General features: G+C 55.9%; 1 protein-coding gene across 1 annotated transcript in view; it reads right to left on the bottom strand.

Moving 5' to 3' along the window:
* AHCYL2 (adenosylhomocysteinase like 2) overlaps positions 1–20,148 on the bottom strand; it is a 62,802-nt gene extending 42,654 nt beyond the window's left edge. The window contains exon 1 of the mRNA XM_069882312.1: positions 19,792–20,148. Within this exon, the coding sequence (XP_069738413.1) occupies positions 19,792–20,106 (315 nt within the window). The 5' untranslated portion in view covers positions 20,107–20,148. The remainder of the gene's footprint in view (positions 1–19,791) is intronic.
* Between the last annotated feature and the right edge of the window lie 767 nt (positions 20,149–20,915).

Below are 20,915 nucleotides of genomic sequence, written 5' to 3'. Positions count from 1 at the left end.
TCTCTGCCAGGAGCAGCGTAATGAGATGTTTGAGATAAGCCAAGATCACACCAGAGGTCACAGAATCCTGGAACAGTTTGGATTGGAAGGGACCTCAAAGCCCATCCAGTTCCAACCCCCTGGCATGGGCAGGGACACCTCTCACTAGATCAGGGTGCTCAAAGCACCATCCAACCTGGACCTGAGATCTCCGATGAGGCACCCGGAGCGCTGGACAAGGCAGCCATGCTTCCATCACCTCAAATCACCTGGGAAGTAAATAAACAGTCCCACCGGGAAGCAATTCTGTTTGTGCAGTTTGAAGCTAAATTTAAACGCAGCGAATCGAGACGTCACAAACCCACATCTGGTTAACCACAGCGAGACAGACCAGAAATAGGAATACGGACGTCATTCCCAGCAGATCCGAGACACTGCACCTCGGCGCCAGAGGTGTAGTCAGGTCTCATCCAGTGCTGATGGAGAATGGGAAGCTCAAACAAGCCGTCAGTCCCACACCCAGGGGAGAGATTGGGGTCCACGGATGCCAGCGTCTGCCCAGCGCATTGCTCCTCATAGAACCATGGAATGGTTTGGGCTGGAAGGGACCTCAAAGTCCATCCAGCTCCACCCCCTGACATGGGCAGGGACACCTCCCACTGGATCAGAGGCTCCAAGATCCATCCAACCTGGCCTTGAACCCCTCCAGGGATGGGGCAGCCACCACTGCTCTGGGCAGCCTGGGCCAGGGCCTCCCCACCCTCACAGCAAAACATTTCTCCCTAAGGTCTCTTCTCAGTCACCCCTCTTGCAGATCAAAACCGTTCCACTCATCCTGTCCCTGCACTCGCTGATCAAGAGCCCCTCCCCAGCTTTCCTGGAGCCCCTTTCCATACTGGAAGCTGCTCTAAGGTCTCCCCAGAGCCTTCCCTTCTCCAGGCTGAACAATCCCAACTCTCCCAGCCTGTCCTCAGGCCATCTCTGTGGCCTCCCTTTCCCACTTGTGGATTTGCACAGAACCACAAAGCAGCTGAAACAGCGGAAACAAAGGCAGGTTGTCGTATCCTGGTCTTGTAGCCAAGGACTATACCCAGCTGCAGCACTGGTTTATTGTCTCAGAGCTGTGAATACAGGCAAGCTTGGAGAAGTCATTCCAGATTTTATCTGAATGTTAGAACAATAACGAGGCACGAAAGCGCCTTTTTTTTTCCATTCAATAAAGATCAAATCAGCAGCACTCAACAGTTTCCTTTGATTAAAAACAGCAACTTCCCTAATTACATCTTTGTCTTAATTGCAGTCCACTCCTGAACTCCTTCACTCGACAAGGACTGCAGCGATACCTCTGCAATTCCCTTTCCGACCGGAGTGGGTGAGGTTTGGTGCAAAGGCTTCACTTCTTGGTTTTCAGCCCAGAAAACCCAGACCAGGCTCAGGATGTGTCAGAGTCCTGGAATGGATTGGTTAGAAGGGGCCTCCAAGCCCATCCAGTCCCACCCCTGCCATGGGCAGGGACACCTCCCCCTGGATCCGGGTGTTCCAAGCCCCATCCAACCTGGCCTTGGACACCCCCAGGGATGGCGTCCTGGGACATCCCTTCAGTGCCACCCAACCCCGGTCTGTGTTTCCATTTAGGTCTTTAGGATCCAACACAAGATAAAAACACAACTTCTGGATGGGGAAGCACAACAAAAATGGCCAAATCCTTTAAGAAAACACAAAAACATTTTAAAAACTCATTTACAATTCATCCAAGGTACCCAAATGACAGGAACGGGCCCCAGACTCCCAACAAGCACACACGTGGAATACCCAAAGCCGGCTGTGACAATTTAGCCTCTCTGGATGCTTTCTTCTTTCCCTCTTCCAGAGCCACACTTCCCTTATTACTGCTCCACATTTCTGTGGAAAAATATGATCTGAGGGGCTTTGACCCCCGACCTCCACCCGAGCATGCCACGCTGCAGCACCCCCTCCCTCTGCTAAAGCAGCCTCTGAAAAAAGCTTCTCAGAGGGCAGCATTCCCTCCGGATTCCCAGCTCACATCTAAGCCAGGGCGGATCAATGTTCCCTCCAAGCAAGGGAACCCCGTTTCTCCAGATCCTACAGACGGGACTTGCTGGAAGTGACACTTCAGACCTGGTCAGGGTCTGGAACACCTTCTGAAATCCTTCAAAAGGAGGAAAGGAGGAAACCAAAAAAGTCAAAGGATCACAGAACCATTCAGGCTGGAGAAGACCTTTCAGATCATGGAGTCCAACCACAAACCCAGCACTGCCAACCCTGAACCCTGTCCCTGAGCACCACATCCACTCAGATTTCAACCCCTTCAGGGATGGGGACTCCACCATTGCCCTGGGCAGCCTCCACCAGGGCCTGAGAACCCTTTCCGTGAAGAGATTCTTCCTGATGTCCAATCTGAACCTGCACAACTGGAGGCTGTTTCCTCTTGTCCCACCCCTTGTTCCTCGGGAGTGGAGCCAAACCCTGACCTGGCTCCAACCTCCTTTCCAGGACTGGCTCTCAATGTCCTTCTTGAAGCGAGGGGCCCAGAACTGAGCCCAGGAGTCGAGGGGCGGCCTCCCCAGCACCGAGTCCAGGGGCACAATCCCTGCCCTGCTCCTGCTGGCCACGCTCTTTCTGGAACAGCCCAGGATGCCACTGGCCTTCTTGGCCACCTGGGCCACTGCTGGATCATGTTCAGCCACTGTCAACCAACACCCCAGGTCCCTCTCCTCCAGGCATCTTTCCAGACGCTCTTCCCCAAGCCTGGAGCTGCTCAGGGTTGTTGTGTCCAAGTGCAGGACCCAGTACTTAACTTTGTTGAACCCCATCCCGTCAGCCTCAGCCCATGGATCCAGCCTGGCCAGGTCCCTCTGCAGAGCCTCCTGCCCTCCAGCAGATCAACCCTTCTGCCCAGCTTTGTGTCATCCACAAACTCACTAAGGCTGCACTTGAACCCCTCATCCAGGTTGATAAAGACATTGAACAGGACTGGACACAGCACTGAGCCCTGGGGACACCACTTGTGACCTGCCTCTGGATGGAGCTAGGATGCGGGTGGATTGCTAGAATGCTTCATTAGTGATCCGCACGCGTCTCTGCCACCACCACACCTCAAGACCAGTCCCATTTGCTCCAAGATTTCCAGTCTGGCTCACCTGTACCATTCCAAACAGGCTGGGGAAAAAAGCTGCTCTCAGGATGCGAGTCCCATGAAAAGGCAAAGCAAAGTTGTGTTCCCAGCACTCACATGGAATGAGAAACGGCTGATTGCGCTGAGTGTGAACGCACGTGGCTTTAGAGGAAAGCAAAGGAAGATGAACATGAGCTACAGTGAACACACATCCCGACCCTGCAAAGGGTTAACCCTGTTTAATTGCGCACTTTCAGAATGGAGCAATTAATACTCAGGCATTTCAAACCCAACTGTAATTCCTGGCCGGATTTGTGTGCTAGACGGAGAATCTGTGCAACCACCCCGAAAGGGTCAGGAACTGCTTCAAAGCGATCCCATCCCCTTACGCACGACTCAAGCTCTGACCCAGGTGACATCAACCATCGCCATCACACAGTGCGCAGGATCCAGGGCATCTTGTGATGGAAGAAACATCCAGGACGATGACACGCTGGGAGGGAAGCTGAACTCTGCTCCGAATGTGGTCAGATACCGATCTCAGCATTCTACAAACACACTAAACCCTGTCATTAGGGGCAGATCTTGCCCACATGCCTTTCATCAATGTGAGAGCCAAGCAGCAACACCATGTGTTGCGACACGAACAAATGCAAACGTCAGCTTGCAGTGAAGAACTAGTGCGTGCGTCATGAAAATCCAATGCTCAACACAAGAAACCTCCAAGAAATGAAGCATCTGTGAGAGGGTGATTAAACAGAAATCACTCCTTAACCCAAATCATAGAAACATAGAATAACCAGGTTGGAAGAGACCCACCAGATCACCGAGTCCAACCATTCCCTTCCCCAGCTTCGTTGCTCTTCTCTGCACTCGCTCCAGAGCCTCAACATCCTTCTTGTGGGGAGGGGCCCAGAACTGACCCCAGGATTCGAGGAGCGGTCTCCCCAGGGCCGAGGCCAGAGGGAGAAGAACCTCCCTGGCCCTGCTGGCCACGCCGGCTCTGATCCAAGCCAAGATGCCATTGGCCTTCTTGGCCACCTGGGCCCCTGCTGGCTCCTGTTCAGTTGGCTGTCAACCAACACCCCCAGGTCCCTAACCAGCCTCTCAAGTTCTGTCTCCTCCCTGTAAGTGCCACTGATTCTTCCCAGAATCAGGGAATCATAGAATTGCTTAGTTGGAAAAGACCTTGGAGATCATCGAGTCAACCATCCCTGAGCATCTCATCTGCCTGGCTTTTAAACCCCTCCAGGGATGGGGACTCCACCACCGCCCTGGGCAGCCTCTGCCAGGGCCTGAGAACCCTTTCCGTGAAGAGATTCTTCCTGATGTCCAATCTGAACCTCCCTTGGTGTAAATTGAGGCTGTTTCCTCTAGTCCCACCACCTGTCACTTGGGAGAAGAGTCCAGCACCCACCTCTCCACAATCTCCTGTCAAGCAGTTGCAGACAGCGATGAGCTCTCCCCGCAGCCTCCTCTTCTCCAGGATAAACACCCCCAGGGCCCTCATCCGCCTCTCAGAACCCTTGTTCTCCAGCCCCTTCCCTAGCTCTGTTCCCTTCTTCAGACGCACTCCAGCCCCTCAAGTTCCTTTTCGGAGTAAGGGGCCCAGAGCTGAGCCCAGGAGTCGAGGGGCGGCCTCCGCACTGCTCCTGCTGGCCTGGGAGCGCCACTCTGGAGACCGGAGTTCCTAACGCCAAGGGGTGCAGCATTACCCATAATAATGCAGTTTGTAACCAAAATATTCAACAGTTTAAAATGCATTTTAGACATTTACATGTCACTCCCATCTTCAGCCAAACATCAAACCCAAATTTTCCTCACAATAGGCTAATAACGATAATAACAAATGCATCACTCTTGCCCTGGCTGCCAACAACCCAAACATCACCACTTTGGTTTCTTTTAATGTTCAAGAAATCCCAAGCCAAGGGATTCTACTTGCACAGGAATAATAAAATCATGCAATAGGCTGGGCTGGAAGGGACCTCAAAGCCCATCCAGTCCCACCCCTGCCCTGGGCAGGGACACCTCCCACTGGATCAGGGGCTCCAAGCCCCATCCAACCTGGCCGTGAACCCCTCCAGGGATGGGGCAGCCACAACTTCTTTGGGGAACCCGGGTCAGGGCTTCCTCACCCTCACAGGAAAACACGTTAAGACCTTCTGCAGGGCTCTCATTTCAAGTTGTTTGGGGAGGGTCTGAGCTGCATGGGACGCAGGTTGGTGGCCGCCCGTGTGCACCTCCTGCCAGGCGGCACCTACAGCTCCGTGAGGAGAACAAAGCTCCCCTTCCATCAATGCCACCAGCACTCACCGTGCCTCTAGACAAGCGACAAAGAGCAGGAAACAAAGAGCAAATAAACACGAGAGAAAGCAGCTCAGAGTCCCTGAAGCACGGAAAGGCCATTGTCTGGGATGGGTTTGGCCAGGACGCTCAGCAGGTCTGTGCACACCTACTCAGTTTTGCCACGGGGTTACTTGAGGAGGAGTATCCAAAAATCACGCCCCAAACCCATTTGACAGGTCAGCCAGACTGTTACTGTCTGAACTCGAGACATGCAAGGTCCTACAACTCATTTCTATCGCACTTTCCATGTGACCGACCAGAGAAGCAGCTTTTCCTGTGGTTTACAACCACTGGCAGGGAATTTGTCTCTGAGGTCAGACAGGAGAACAGCAAATGCAGCCCAGAGTCGTGTCGCAAAGAGCATTGACTGAAAACGCTTTACATGTTCAGGCACTGGAACAACCCCAGCTCTCCCAGCCTGTCCTCACACCAGAGATGCTCCAGCCCTCACATCATCTCCATGGCCTCCTCTGGTCCCATTCCCACAGTTCTAGGTCCTTCTTATGTTGGTGATTCCAGAACCAGACACGGGTCCAGCTGGGGTCCCACCAGAGCAGAGCAGAGCAGAGGGGCAGAATCCCCTCCCTCACCCTGTTGGTTATGCTTCTGAGGCAGAACCCTCTTCCTACCCCACACTCTGATGGAAGGTTTCCACCCTGAGTTCACATCTCTCATGTCTTTCTCTGCCATCAGGGTGAGAACCCGTGCTTGTACATCTCATCCTGACCCACAGGGGAGCTCAGGCCCCAGCAAAACCTTGCCTGCACAGCATTTCCCAAACCAACCGAACAGCACAGGAACAAGGGGCTTTCAGTGCCGCACTCACGGCTCCGGAACCAGCCAGGAGAACAGCAATGGAAGTGCTTTTCACTGACACTCCAGCTCCTCTGTAATGAGGATCAGACAATCCCGAGCAGCTCCTGGGAGCAGCTCCCTTCACAGAGATGATTCTGGTTTGCTTTTGCCTTGTGGGGTCAGGGAGCAACTTCTGCTTCCCAGCTCCTTCTGGGCCTGAAGGTACCTGAGGTCTCCAAACCCACGGCCACGCACAAGCTCTTCCCCCACCTCGCCACCAGCGAGCCGCCCGGCCCTCACATGCGCAGCCTTTGTCTGCTCTTGTTTGTTCGGTATCCACAGAAACCGCTTTAAAACTCGGTGGCAGAGACACAACCTTCTGAGACCGAAGCTTGGGGCTTTGTTTCCCTCTAGAAGGACCCACTTGCCACCCACTCAGCTGCTCCTCTTTTTGTCAGCGCAGCCGGATGAAGGACACGCTCACGTCAAGATGCTTCTCTTGTATGCGTTCCACACAGACCAGCTCCAAGGGAAAATGCCTCTGGTTTTCCTGCTTCCCAGCTCCTTCTGGAGGCTCCTGCCCTCCTGGGGATCTCAGTGCTGGACACAGCACAGCTTCAGACACAACCTCTCACTATTTTACAGTGGAGTTTGGTTACTAGTGGTCACGCAGGCAACATAAAAGCGAAGCTGGGACATGAAAACTGCAGTGCATCACAGAAGAAATGCCATTAAGAGCTCACTCCACTTTAGCCTTGGCTCCCCCTGCATCCAAGCGCTCTCGGCACCCAGGACGATCCCAGTGTGGGTAACAAAGCAGCCTGCAACCACAAACACATCTATCAACAAAACATCGCTCGTTCATTTATTACTTTTCAGTTCAAAACCATTCTCAGCGCTGAAGGCTCCCCCAAGACCCATCCCAGGCTCCTCCTCTTCCTCAACTGTGGAACTGTTAAATCCTGCCAACAGGGAGCTGGCAGGGGGTCTTGATCAAGGAGAGCATTGGGGTTGTCCTGCCTGGAGAAGAGAAGGCTCCGGGGAGACCTTACAGCAGGTTCCAGTACAGAAAGGGGCTCCAGGAAAGCTGGGGAGGGGCTCTTGACCAGGGAGCACAGGGACAGGATGAGGTTTTATGGCTTTAAATTAGGAGAGGGAAGACTTAAATCAGATATTGGGAAGAAATTCTTCACTGGAAGGGTGAGGAGGCCCTGTCCCAGGCTGCCCAGAGAAGCCGTGGCTGCCTCATCCCTGGAGGGGTTCAAGGCCAGGTTGGATGGGGCTTGGAGCCCCTGATCCAGTGGGAGGTGTCCCTGCCCGTGGCAGGGGTGGAACAGGATGGGCTTGGAGGTCCCTTCCAACCCAACCCATTCCAGGATTAACTGCTGCAGAAGGGAATGTGTAGGAACATAACGTGCGGGAGCCGACAGTGTTTATTTTTCTGAGAGGAAGCGGCTGCCGAGCACACACTGGTGGAGCCTAAAGCTCACAAAAGCTGCCCTCGGACACCGGCGCGGTCACCGCGAGTGCCAGGGCTCCGGACACTTTACGTAACCGTGCTGGTGCCCAGGGCAGGCCTGGATGCAGCACCCGTGCCCAGGGACACGGCCTCACCTCCCAGGAGGCTGATTTCCATTACAATGGTTGCCACGGTTACTTTAATTCCATCCCAGCTCCAAGTAGTCTCCCAACTCGGGCTCCACACCACTAATCAGGCATCTTGCGTAACGTTAGCGTTGAATAACCCAGTTTAAACCAACCTAAAACCAGAGGATGTTGACGAAACAAGAAAAAAAGGAAAGAAAACCAACCCAAAGTGCTTTGTTACGGGAACAGCGCCTTCTGGCTTGGTCTCTGGTGAGCACTCGCCACTCTTTTCCTTCTGGAGGAGCTGGGTGAGCTCAAGCTGGAGCACAACCAAAGGTAAATACAGTTGTTCAGCCAAGCATGGTCCCCTCGATTTTCTTATAGAGGGAAAATAAAGAAATTACAATGACATCCCATCTCTCAGTGCCGAGAGAATTCCTCCTTGTTCTTGAGAGAACACATCGATGTGGCAATCCCGGAGCAGCAAACAGGGAAGTTTGGCGTCAGCTCTGCTACAGGAAGAGGTCCCAGATTGCAGCTTCTCAGTTCCTTCTCTACCCACCACCCATGGGACAGCTGGTAGCGTGCGGTGGGAACATCCCTGTGATTTAAACGCAGCCGTAAGGAGCCAAGCTGAGCTCAGCCTGGATGAGGGGACTCCCTGGATGCTGCTCCAGACTCTCTTTGGGCTCCAGGTCTGTAAAACAAGGCACAGAGCATGGGCGCAGCCAGTTCAGAGGACGAGACTGACCCTACGCTGCTCCAGCTCCGTAACAAATTCAAACACTGACACCTTGGTGCAGAACAAGTCAGGTTCCCAGCCTGCTAGAACTGAATAGTTAAAGGGAATCTCCTCCCGCTGCACAAAGCCAGCCTGAATCCTCTCTCCAGGGATCTGGGAGGCAGGACTCCTCGAGCCAGCGGCTTTGCACAGGTGCCTGGCTCTGGGTCAACTACCAGAACAGCAAAGAAATGACCATTTCTCTCCCCGTTTAGACACAAACTGTTACCTTCTTCATTTCTTGCTCCATCATCACCATCTCCAGAACCTCTCCCAGACCACCAAGACTAGTGTCTGCAGTGTTCCTCACCCTGAGCCAGTGCAGCATAGGAAACATCGCGCTTCTCCAACCTCCAATGTCCCAATCCCAGAGTTTTTCCTCAAGGCAAAACCTGATCATTAGGATCTACCCTGTGGCCAATTTTCCATAAGGGAACACGCAAACCCATGTTCACTTTAGGAGGGGCAGCAGAAGGAGAAACATTTCTACTCTGTGGTATATATGAGATCAGATGGGCACAGAAATTATGCATGAGGTTATGGAATTATTTGGGTTAGAAGGGCCCTCCAAGCCCATCCAGTCCCACCCCTGCCATGGGCAGGGACACCTCCCACGGGATCAGGGGCTCAAAGAGCCTGGCCATGAACCCCTCCAGGGATGGGGCAGCCACCCCTGCTCTGGGCAACCTGGGCCAGGGCCTCCCCACCCTCACAGCAAAACATTTCTCCCTAAGATCTCATCTCAATCTCCCCTCTTGCAGATCAAAACCGTTCCACTCATCCTGTCCCTGCACACCCTGATCAAGAGCCCCTCCCCAGGTTTCCTGGAGCCCCTGTCAGCACTGGAAGCTGCTCTAAGATCTCCCCACAGCCTTCTCTTCTTCAGGCTCAACAACCCCAACTCTCCCAGCCTGTCCTCAGAGCAGAGGTGCTCCAGCCCTTGCATCATCTCCGTGGCCACCTCTAGACCCGTTCCAACAGTTTCAGGTCCTTCTTGTGTTGGGGATTCCAGAACTGGACACAGGGTCCAGTGTGGGTCTCTCCAGAGCAGAGGGGCAGAACCCCCTCCCTCCCTGCTGGTCCCACGGCTTTGGATGCAGCCCAGGACATAGGTGGTTTCTGGACTGTAAGCTCATGTTGCCGGCTCATGTCAAGCTTCTAGTTACAAAACAAAACAAAAAAAAAAGAGGGGAAAAAAAAAAAGAAAAAAAAAAAGATGTGGAATACATGGCCACAACTGCTCTGAGGTGACCATGAGCACTGATAGCACGAGGAGGTCACCCAGCAAAATCAGAAGCCGCTCCAGCAGCAGCAGTTCAACTTCCTTCCCCTCCCACACTTCTCGTACCAGAGCCTAACTCATTCTGCACGCACCGTGCTCATCTCTGCGTTATTTAAATGCATTGAAGTCAGACAGAAAATCCAGCGCCGTGCTGGTATTCAGCATTTCTTCCACAATTTACCCGGTTGCTTGGTTATTCTCCCCTGCAGATTTTTTTCCCTCCAGCTGAAATCCACACTTATGTAGGAAACAACAATTATGACAGGAAAGCCAGGGTGGTGACAAACTGAGCTGGGAGTGTTGATCAGCCTGAGGGCAGGAGGCTCTGCAGAGGGACCTGGCCAGGCTGGATCCATGGGCTGAGGCCAACAGGATAAGGTTCAACAAGGCCAAGTGGCAGGTCCTGCACTGGGGACAAAACAACCCCGAGCAGCTCCAGGCGTGGGGAGGAGCGTCTGGAAAGATGCCTGGAGCAGAACGACCTGAGGATTGAACATGATCTAGCAGTGGCCCAGGGGGCCAAGAAGGCCAGTGGCATCCTGGCCTGTTCCAGGAACAGCGTGGCCAGCAGGAGCAGGGCAGGGATTGTGTCCCTGGACTCGGTGCTGGGGAGGCCGCCCCTCGACTCCTGGGCTCAGTTCTGGGCCCCTCGCTCCAAGAAGGACCTTGAGGGGCTGGAGCGCGTCTGGAGAAGGGAACGGAGCTGGGGAAGGGGCTGGAGAACAAGGGTTCTGAGAGGCGGCTGAGGGCCCTGGGGCTGTTTATCCTGGAGAAGAGGAGGCTGAGGGGAGAGCTCATCACTGTCTGCAACTGCCTGACAGGAGGTTGTGGAGAGGTGGGTGCTGGGCTCTTCTCCCAAGGGACGGGGGATGGAAGGACACAGCCTCAAGTTGTGCCAGGGCAGGTTCAGATTGGATATTGGGAAAGATTCCTTCATGGAAAGAGTGGTGAAGCCCTGGCAGAGGCTGCCCAGGGTGGTGGTGGAGTCCCCGTCCCTGGAGGGCAGGGGTTCAAAACACATGTAGATGTGGTGGTTCAGAAAATGGTTTAGGAGGCAGAGTGGGCTTGCAAGATGTCCATCACTTCAACTCCATGAATCACATCACAAGCAAAGCTTCCTACTCGTCAGGTGAAGGCATGTTTGTATTTCTTCTATTATTAAATATTCACTGTTGGAATAAGATTTGCAGTCGTGTGGCTCAGCAGTTCATCATATCCTGGAATGGGCTGGGTTGGAAGGGACCTCAAAGCCCATCCAGTGCCACCCCTGCCATGGGCAGGGACACCTCCCACTGGATCAGGGGCTCCAAGCCCCATCCAACCTGGTCTTCAACACCTCCAGGGATGGGGCAGCCACCACTGCTCTGGGCAACCTGGGCCAGGGCTTCCCCACCCTCCCAGAAAAACATTTCTCCCCAAGATTTCATCTCAATTTCCCCTCTTGCAGATCAAAATCACTCCCCTCATCCTATCCCTGCACTCCCTAATCAAAAGCCCCTCCCCAGCTTTCCTGGAGCCCCCTTCTGTTCTGGAAGCTGCTCTAAGGTCTCCTTGCAGCTTTCTCTTCCCCAGGCTGAACAACCCCAACTCTCTCAGCCTCTCCTCACAGCAGAGGTGCTCCAGCCCTCATATTATCTCTATGGCCTCCTCCGGGCCCGTTCCAACAGATCCACATGCTTCCATTGCTGAGAACTCCAGATCTGGATGCAGTTCTGGGCAGCAAATTAATGTTTAAACCGATCTTCCTCTACTTTCTGACACGTGCAAATGCAACCAGCTGCCTGTTTAAGGCTCTGCATGAGAAAATCACACCTGGAGTTCCTGCACTGCCGCCCCGGCAACTGAAAGCAAGGTCGGCACTGTTCAGCATTCCGATATTTCACATTGTGTTTCACTATCAGTAGGACATCAAGGCTGGAAAGCTGAGCAGAAATACAGAACCCCAGAATGAAGGTCATTTGCTCAGCCTGACATCATGCACGCTGCAAGCCAGCGCTCACAGTGCTGCCTGCAGGAGAGCCCAGCGGACAGAACAAGACGCAAAGCTGGATTGTGCTGATGCTTTGCTTCCCATGTTGGGAAGCGGCAAAGCATCCAGAGCAGGAGCAGGAGGCTTCCAGAAGCACGAGGGCTTTTGGCTGGGCTATTAAACACCGCCCGCCGTAATTAAACTCTGCATTTCCCTTTGCCAAGGCTGCTCCAGGGGAGTCCACGTGGGCAGGCACAGACAGACAGAGCTTACGGGGACGGACAGACGCCAGCACCGGTCCAGAGGCTGCAGAGCGGCAGCGCTGGCTCTCGCACAGTCCTGCGCCGCTGCATCCCACCAAGAACACGGCATCGACTGACTCACGCCCGGCCAACTCGGTGCACGCAGAGCAGACGCTGGTCTGCCCGTGCCCGTCGAGGCACGTCAGCAGCAGCTCTCGGCAAGGCGCCCGCAGCACATCTGGCCGTTAACCGCCTGATCACCCCTTTCTGTATCCTGTGATCCAGACTTGGAGAAGTGCTGAGCGCACACAGTTCCAGCTGAAGGCGGTGGGAGCCACGCTTCAGTGAACACAACCCCGTACAGCGCTCCAGGCTTGGTGGCTGGATCGCATGCAGAGAAGGGAACGGAGCTGGGGAAGGGGCTGGAGAACAAGGGTTCTGAGATGCAGCTGAGGGCCCTGGGGCTGTTTATCCTGGTGAAGAGGAGGCTGAGGGGAGACCTCATTGCTGTCTGCAACTGCCTGAGAGGAGGTTGGAGCGAGGTGGGTGCTGATCTCTTCCCCTGAGAGACTAGAGGAAACAGCCTCAAGTTGTGCCAAGGCAGGTTCAGGCTGGACATCAGGAAGAATCTCTTCACGGAAAAGGTTCTCAGGCCCTGGCAGAGGCTGCCCAGGGCGGTGGTGGAGTCCCCATCAATAGAGGGGTTTAAAAGCCGGGCAGATGAGGTGCTCAAAGGTGGTTCGGCAGTGGACAGGGACTGTTGGACTTGATGATCTCAAAGGTCTTTTCCAAACGAGTGATTCTATGATTCCATGACAGTAAGACAGACCCACGCATCACTCATCATAAAGGAACACGTCCTCAGTGATGAGATTGCACCAAACAGGAATCAAACCGCACTCATTATGCGCAGAGCCTGGGAATTCAGCCTCAGGGGAACAATTACTTCCCAGCATAAGTGATCGCCGGGGGCTGGAACAGCACTGAGAAATAACAGAGCACAAAAATTCCCTCTGATGCTATGGGAGCAGCACAAGGAGTCTGCACCCATTTACAAAGGGAAAGCTTTGCTTCCATGGCAGGCTACGGCAGTCAAGGTCAGAGCCATCATTTTGTGGAGCCACATGAGAGTCATTTACAGCCTCAGTGGAGCGAAACCTCCCCGCACGGCTCGGCAGGCGGGTGCTGCGCCAGCCCAGTGAGCACCGCGCACACATCGGCATGAAATCGTTTCTCCAGGGAGTGCACAGCGAGTGCACACTCCAACAGTGACATTATCATACAATCACAGAATGCTTTGGGGTGGAAGGGACCTCAAAGCCCACCCAGTCCCACCCCTGCCATGGGCAGGGACACCTCCCACTGGATCAGGGGCTCCCAGGTGTTCAGGGGCTCAAACCCCTCCAGGGATGGGGCAGCCACCACTGCTCTGGGCAACCTGGGCCAGGGCCTCCCCACCCTCACAGCAAAACATTTCTCCCTAAGATCTCTTCTCAGTCTCCCCTCTTGCAGATCAAAACCTTTCCCCTCGTCCTGCCCCTGCACTCCCTGATCAAGAGCCCCTCCCCAGCTTTCCTGGAGCCCCTTTCAGCACTGGAAGCTGCTTTAAGTTCTCCCACAGCCTTCTCTTCTCCAGGCTCAACAACCCCAACTCTCCCAGTCTGTCCTCAGAGCAGAGGGGCTCCAGGCCTCACATCATCTCCATGGCCTCCTCTGGACCTGTCCCAACAGTTCCAGGTCCTTCTTATGTTGGAGATTCCAGAACTGGACACACGGTCCAGTTGGGGTCTTCCTAGAACGGAGCAGAGGGGCAGAATCCCCTCCCTCCCTGCTGGTCCCACGGCTTTGGATGCAGCTCGGGACAAGGGTGGTGTCTGGGCTGTGAGCGCACGTTGCTGGCTCACATGGAGCTTCTCATCAACATCACACAGTGGTTCCCCTGCACCCTGCTGCCCCTGCCCTGCTGCCCTGCTCACAAACAACAGCCACTGCGATCCACAGCCGGTGGAGCTCGGGAACAGGGAGCTGTGCTCTGCTCCAGCCACGGAATGAATTGTCAGCACCGCACACCAGCCAATCTACTGCTGCCAGCTCCAACCTCTGCGTTAACAACGCTAAGGAGCCAAAGGACACGGCATAAAATGCGATGAGGCGATGGGACAAAATAAACCACCTTTCACACTGGCAATTGCTCGGTGTCCCACACAAAACCTCGTGGCTATGCAGCCACCACTGTTTCGTGTCTCCAGGATGGGAGCAGGCACTGACCAAGCCCAACTCGCCAGGGAGCCGAGAACCATCGCTCTGGGCAGCGCGTATGTCTGAGCACACGTTCTCTCCTCAGCTAGAGGGGCACAGAGTCCTCATTACAGGGCTAAGATCACCCGGTTAATCACTTTAGGAGTCTTAATTACAGCTCCTGACCCCGTGCACACTAAGGGCAGCATTTCCAGGAGCTCTGCACCTCCCGGCCGCTTTGATCCAGGAATGCTGTAAGGAACAGCCCAGCCGCTCCCCAGGGCAGCGAGCGAACACCCAAACACCTCTACGCATCCAGACCTGGAGCCGTAAGCAACTCCTGTGACTCAGGGCCCTGACTCACATCCATGGATAAAGGTAGCCTGGGACAACTAAAACTGTTCCTTAGCCACACGGCTCGCCCAGTCCAGGAGCGGCAGGACAGGGCACGCGCCTCCTGAGTCACGCTGCCTATTCAGCATCCCGCTGCCGCCAGAGAGGCCTTTCCACCCCTTCCATCCCCACCAACCTGCTCTTGCTGCTACTCCTGCACCGTTCCCAGCTCCTCCATGACCCCACACTGGAGGGAATCACATCAATGGAAAACCAACCCAACTCAAAGCAAGGGGTTTATGCAGTTGGAGGTCACTGAGCTGTCTCACCTCAGAGCTGCAGGAGGACCTGGCAGGAGGGGAAGAGCAGCAGGTTGGAGCTCCGTCATCCCAGAACCATGGGAAGACCTGGCAGGAGGGGAAGGGGAGCAGGTCCTGCTGCACAGCCAGGGCTGGGAGAAGATCCAAAGCAGCCCTGAAGCCCAGGCCACCATCCCCCACCTCAGACAGAGACCCACTTTCCAGCCCTTCCTCGAGGCCACCAGCTCGTACACTGTGCCAGATGAGGAGGGCTAGTCAAACCTACCTGTGCAGCCACACACAAAGGTCACAGCCACATCCATAGCCAGAGCTGCCAATATAAGTCCAATGCCCTCTCAGAAATGAGGTCTTCCAACCTTCTCCTGAGAACACAGATTTCCAGCAAGAATTCAAAGAGAACAGAACATGATTATAGAGCTCTCTACCCAGGTCTGATGGGAGATACCTCTGCAGGTACCACAAAGGGAAGGGGCTGGAGCCCAGGGGTTCCAGGAGCGGCTGAGGGACCTGAGAATGGAGAACAGGAGGCTGAGGGGAGACCTCATCACTCTCCACAGCTCCCAGAAAGCAGGTTAGAGCCAGGCTGGGGTCCAGCTCTGCTCCCAAGGAACAAGGGATGGGACAAGAGGAAATGGCCTCAAGTTGCACCAGGAGAGGTTTAGGTTGGATATTGGGAAAGATTCCTTCATGGAAAGAGTGGTGAAGCCCTGGCAGAGGCTGCCCAGGGCAGTGGCAGAGCCCTCATGCCTGGAGGGTTTCAAAACGTGTGGATGTGGCATTTAGGGACAGGGTTTGGTTGGCACAGTGCGGTTGGACTGGATGGGTTTGGAGGGCTCTTCCAACCTTAACGATTCTATGATAAAAGCAGCTCTAAAACAAGAGCGGCATCAGATGGAAGAGCAGCCACGGCTGCTCACCAGGAACTCTGGGCTGCCAGAACCATCAGCACTTAACGTACTTTAAAATTTCAAGGAAAGGAAAAACCCCACAGAAAAAACAGCACTTTTAGTCCACAAACTGGTCAAGAGACCCGCAGAGAGCTTTTTACCCAGCAAACACCGCAGGAACAACTTTTTGCTTGGCTTCACCACGAATCCGAGAGGATTCCACGTACAGAGTTTTACTCCAGGTACAAAATTCCTGTTGCATTCGACTACAATTCCATCTGCTGCTTTCAGCCTTGTTTTTGTGCCGCACCTCCAATCAGCAGATGCTGCGGCTCCGCGTGCCCAGTTTTCCAGGCACAGGAACAGGAACAGTTTTACAGCTACCGAATCCGGTGTTTTGTTCAACCTGACTTCCCAAGAGACAGCAAAGAGGACTCTGGATTGAGAAATCTGGTGGCTGGGATGCTCAACAACCCCACCAGTCTTGAACACACACAGTGGAGTTACTGGAACACGACAGCACGGGGGGAAAGGAGGAGAGAGAACAGAACAGGACGTACTCCCAGATCCCTCCATGCGCACATCCCGCTCCTTGCAGCATCCAGACAGCTTGGCAGCTCCCAAAGAAACCCGGCGCCAAGCGAGCCAGCTGGGAGTGTGGCCGCTCCCTCAACTCACTGCCTGCTCCTCCCGCAACCAGGTTTCTCCTGGAAGCCTGGTGTCCTTCACTGCCCTCCTGCTCCTTTCCAGGTATCCAGGGCGAGCAGCACAAGTTCCTTCAGGCTTCAACCTCATCGTCCACCATGGGTGCTTCCATTCCCCTCTGGACACAAACGTATCCACCAACACCACGCTCTGCTCGCCAGACAGGAGCTGGGTGCAAGGAGGATCCCTTCTCCATTAGCAAAAAAAGGGAAGGAGAGGGATAAGGGAAGAGTCCGGAAGCATTAAGACCCCTTGAGGAGAAACACAGATACCCTGAGAGTCTCTCCAAATAGAGATGAGATTGGGATATCAGAGAGGGCTCCGGATGCTGGGGATGAAAGCCACAATTTTAGTGGGAAAGCATCCTTTACCGAGGAACCGAGCACCCAGCAGGGATTCCCAAGGGATGGAGGAGCCTTTGATGCAGACCCTCTTCACAGGCAGACCTCGCTGTACTGGGATGTGCTCCTTCCACACAGAGGCTCCAATTCCAGGGAAGGAGATCATGGACACAGAGTAAAAATCCCTCCTCCTGGGGTTCAGAAGGGAGAGGAAATATCAGAGCAACAGCGGAAGAGAGCGGAAGCGCGGCACAGAGCAGGTGGAGTCTTCCCAAGCTTCATAAGGTCTCTCGGGACAGGGATACTTCCTTCCCTGCACTCCCAAAGGCTTTTGCACCAGAGGAAAAGCTCTTCCTCCTGACATTCCCAATGGGAAGGGTGCCAGGTACCAGCAACTCGGGCTGCTCCCATGCAGGAATCCCTGCAGAAAACGTGTGTTTCTGTACAGCGATCCGTGGAGTGGCCGGGTCCATAGGAGGCCAAGTCCAGCAGGGAGCACACATCCCCCTTCCCCGGGAGCATCCACGTCCGTGGGTGCATCTGGAGGGACGCAGATAACACATGCAGGTGTCTACATGACGGGGTCACGGAGCAGACTCGGATCCACGTATGCAGCAGCACAGGGACAGCTGCACGTGACACATGGGGCTGTGTGTCCGCTTGATCACATCCACGCCTGTGATGGGGCCGGCATCCACGTGGATTCACGCGCACACCTGAACACGTGGCAAATGTGTGTCTACCTGTGCCACGGTGCTTCACATCCACCTGCAATGTCTGTGCAGTGAGAGACACGCGTATGCACGCCTGTATTCTGTGTGAGCACCAACAGGAACACACGTGTGTGCCGGTTCACATCCAACCACTCAAACCTGCGGGTGTAGCTCCTGCCACAGCAACAGCACAGACACCTGCATGTTTGATGTGTGTGTACGGTGACAGCACAGACACCTGCACGCATGTGCCACATCTCCCTCTGCACTGGGGAGACCGCTCCTCGAATCCTGGGGTCAGGTCTGGGCCCCTCACCACAAGAAGGATGTTGAGGCTCTGGAGCGAGTGCAGAGAAGAGCAACGAAGCTGGGGAAGGGGCTGGAGAAGAAGCCTGAGGGCCCTGGGGGTGTTTAGCCTGGAGAAGAGGAGGCTGAGGGGAGACCTCATTGCTCTCTGCAACTCCCTGAGAGGAGGTTGTGGAGAGGAGGGAGCTGGGCTCTTCTCCCAAGGGCCAGGGGACAGGACGAGAAGGAATGGCCTCAAGCTCCACCAGGGGAAGCTCAGGCTGGACATTAGGAAAACATTTTTCACAGAAAGGGTCATTAGGCACTGGCAGAGGCTGCCCAGGGAGGGGGTTGAGTCCCCTTCCCTGGAGGTGTTTAAGGGCCGGGTGGACGAGGTGCTGAGGGACATGAGTTAGTGTCTGACAGCAATGGCTGGACTCGACGATCTGGTGGGTGTCTTCCAACCTGGTGATTCTATGATTCTATGTGTATGGTGACAGCATCAACACCTGCGTGTGCCGCACACGTGCACAGCAACAGCACACATACCTCATGCCCTGGCACATGAGGCCGAGGAGCAGCGTCATGCACTCAACACGCTTCCAAGGGGGATACCATGAGCCCCGGCATGGCCACATCACACGCCCAACACACCCCAGTCAGACTGTTACCCCAGTATTCCCAGCGTGTTCGGCAGCCCAGGCATTCCCAGCACACACACAGACACGTCAACAGCCCGGGGCACCCAGTGATATCCCGGGGACACGCAATTCAGCGTGGACACTAGGCACAGCCGACTGCCCCTCCTATTCCGATGGGATGGGCACCTCTCCGTACACTTTGATCGGCACGTATCCGCGTTCCCCAGTGAGCCAATAACCCCGGTGCCAGGGTGAACCCGCAGGCACCCAGGAGCTCACGTATCTGGCACCCATGTTTCCCACAAATCCCCTTGTGTCCAGGTGTCTCATGGCAGGCCTGCACGCACCTGGCGTGTCCCGCGCTCCGTGGCAGATGGGAGTGGGTAAGCAGGCACGGATCCAGCGCAGCTGACATGGAGCCACCAGGCAGGACCACGCTGCTCACACCCATCCGCATCCACACCATGTGCAGCCACTGACCCACCAGGAAGAGGCACACGAGGAGCAGGCAGGTCCCCACCATCCTGAAGGAGCACAGCCCCACAGGCAGCCCCACGGCCCAGGAGCAGCCCCACAGGCAGCACAACGGCCCCAGAAGCTGCTCCACAGGCACGGGAGCTGCTCCAGGAGCTGGCCCATGGCCCTGGGAGCTGGCACAGGAGCTGCCCCACGGCCCCAGGAGTGGGCACACAGGCAGCCCCATGGATATGGGAGCCACTCCACAACCAGTGGAAGCAGCCCCATGGCCGCAGTACCACAGCCTCAGGTTCTGCCACAACAGCTGCCCCACAGGCACAGCAGCTGCCCCATGGCCTCAGGAGCTGCCCCACCACTGTCTCACGGGTGCAGCAGCTGCCCCACAGGCACGTGAGCTGCTCCACAGCCCCAGGAGCTGCCTCACAGGCACAGAAGCTGGCCCAGCAGCTGCCCCACGGCCCCAGAAGCTGCTTCATAGGCACGGAAGCTGGCACAGGAGCTGCCCCACAGCCACCAGGGCAGCCCCACAGGCAGCTCCACGGACACAGGAGCTGCCCCGCGGCCCCAGGCGCTACCCAGCAGGCACAGAAGGTGGCACAAGAGCTGCCCCACGGCCACAAGACCGGCCCCAGCGGTGCCCGCCGGGCCCAGCGGCTGCTCCTCACCCCCCGGAGCCGCCCCACAGGCACAGAAGGCGGCACGGGCGCTGCCCCCCCCCCCCCCCCCCTCACCTTCTTGACGGTGCGCGGCGCCTCGGTGACGGAGCCGTCGGGGCTGACGATGGGCTCGGGCGCGGCGCCGCCGTCGCCGCCGTCGCGGAGCCGGTGCTGGGGGTGGTGGGGGTCGCTGCGCTTCATGGCCGAGGCCTGCGGCGCCTTGGCCGGGGCGCCCAGCGCGGGGCAGCCGCTCAGCGCCGGCGCCGCCTCGCGCTCGGGCAGCGGGCAGGGCGCGGGCGCGGCCTCGCACGGCTTCTCCATGGCCCCGCTCAGCTCCTTCAGCTCCTTCAGCTCCACCGCCGGCGCCGGCGCCGCCACCTGCACCGACATCGCCGCCGCCTCCGGGCCGCCCGCCCCCGCGCCGCCGCGGGGCGCGCCGGGAAACGCAGTCCGGCCGCCCCCGCCCCGCCCCGCGCACCGCCCCCTAGGGACTACGGATCCCAGAAGGCACCGCGCCAGCCTCCTCCCGCCGCGGGGCGCGCCGGCAAGTGTAGTCCCGCTCCCACGGCTGCCGCCCCGCCGCTGCCGCTAGTGAACTACGAGTCCCGCCAGCCCCCGCGCCGCCGCGGGGCGCGTCGGGAAGTGTAGTCTTTCCCTACGACCGGCCGCAGCGCCGCGGCAGCAGCTCAACTACAACTCCCGTCATCCCCCGCGGCGCCCCCTCCCCCGCCCGCTTGTTAGGAGGGTGATTTAGAGGCAACTTTGCAGGGAGTTGGGGGGTGATTTAGGGGCAGATTTTGTATATTTAGGGTAAATTGAGGCGACGTTGTGCGATTTGGGATGACTTAGGATGATTTCCCGACAATATTGTGTGATTTTAGGCGATTTTGTGGACATTTTGTGTTAATACTGAGTGATTCTTTTTATTTTGAGGTGATTTGGGTCAATTTAAGGCAATTTTCTGGTATTTTTATGGGTGATTTGGGTTCTTTTGGTGATTTTGCACGACTTGTGGTAACGTGGGCGGTGGGTGGGGTTTTTGAGTCATTCCTCATGATTTTGGGGTGATTTTGTGTCTACTTCAGTCACTTTCCAGTGATTTTAGGTTATTTTGGAGGCAAATTTGGAATATTTTGGGGCTGACTTTTGGGGGTTGTGGTGCTTTTGGGTCTATTTGGAGCAATTATGGGATTAAGTGC

This window comes from Phaenicophaeus curvirostris, unplaced genomic scaffold (genome assembly GCF_032191515.1).
Source record: "Phaenicophaeus curvirostris isolate KB17595 unplaced genomic scaffold, BPBGC_Pcur_1.0 scaffold_115, whole genome shotgun sequence".
NCBI lineage: Eukaryota > Metazoa > Chordata > Aves > Cuculiformes > Cuculidae > Phaenicophaeus > Phaenicophaeus curvirostris.
Note: the sequence above shows the minus strand (reverse complement) of the source record. Positions and strands in the feature narration are given on the sequence as shown.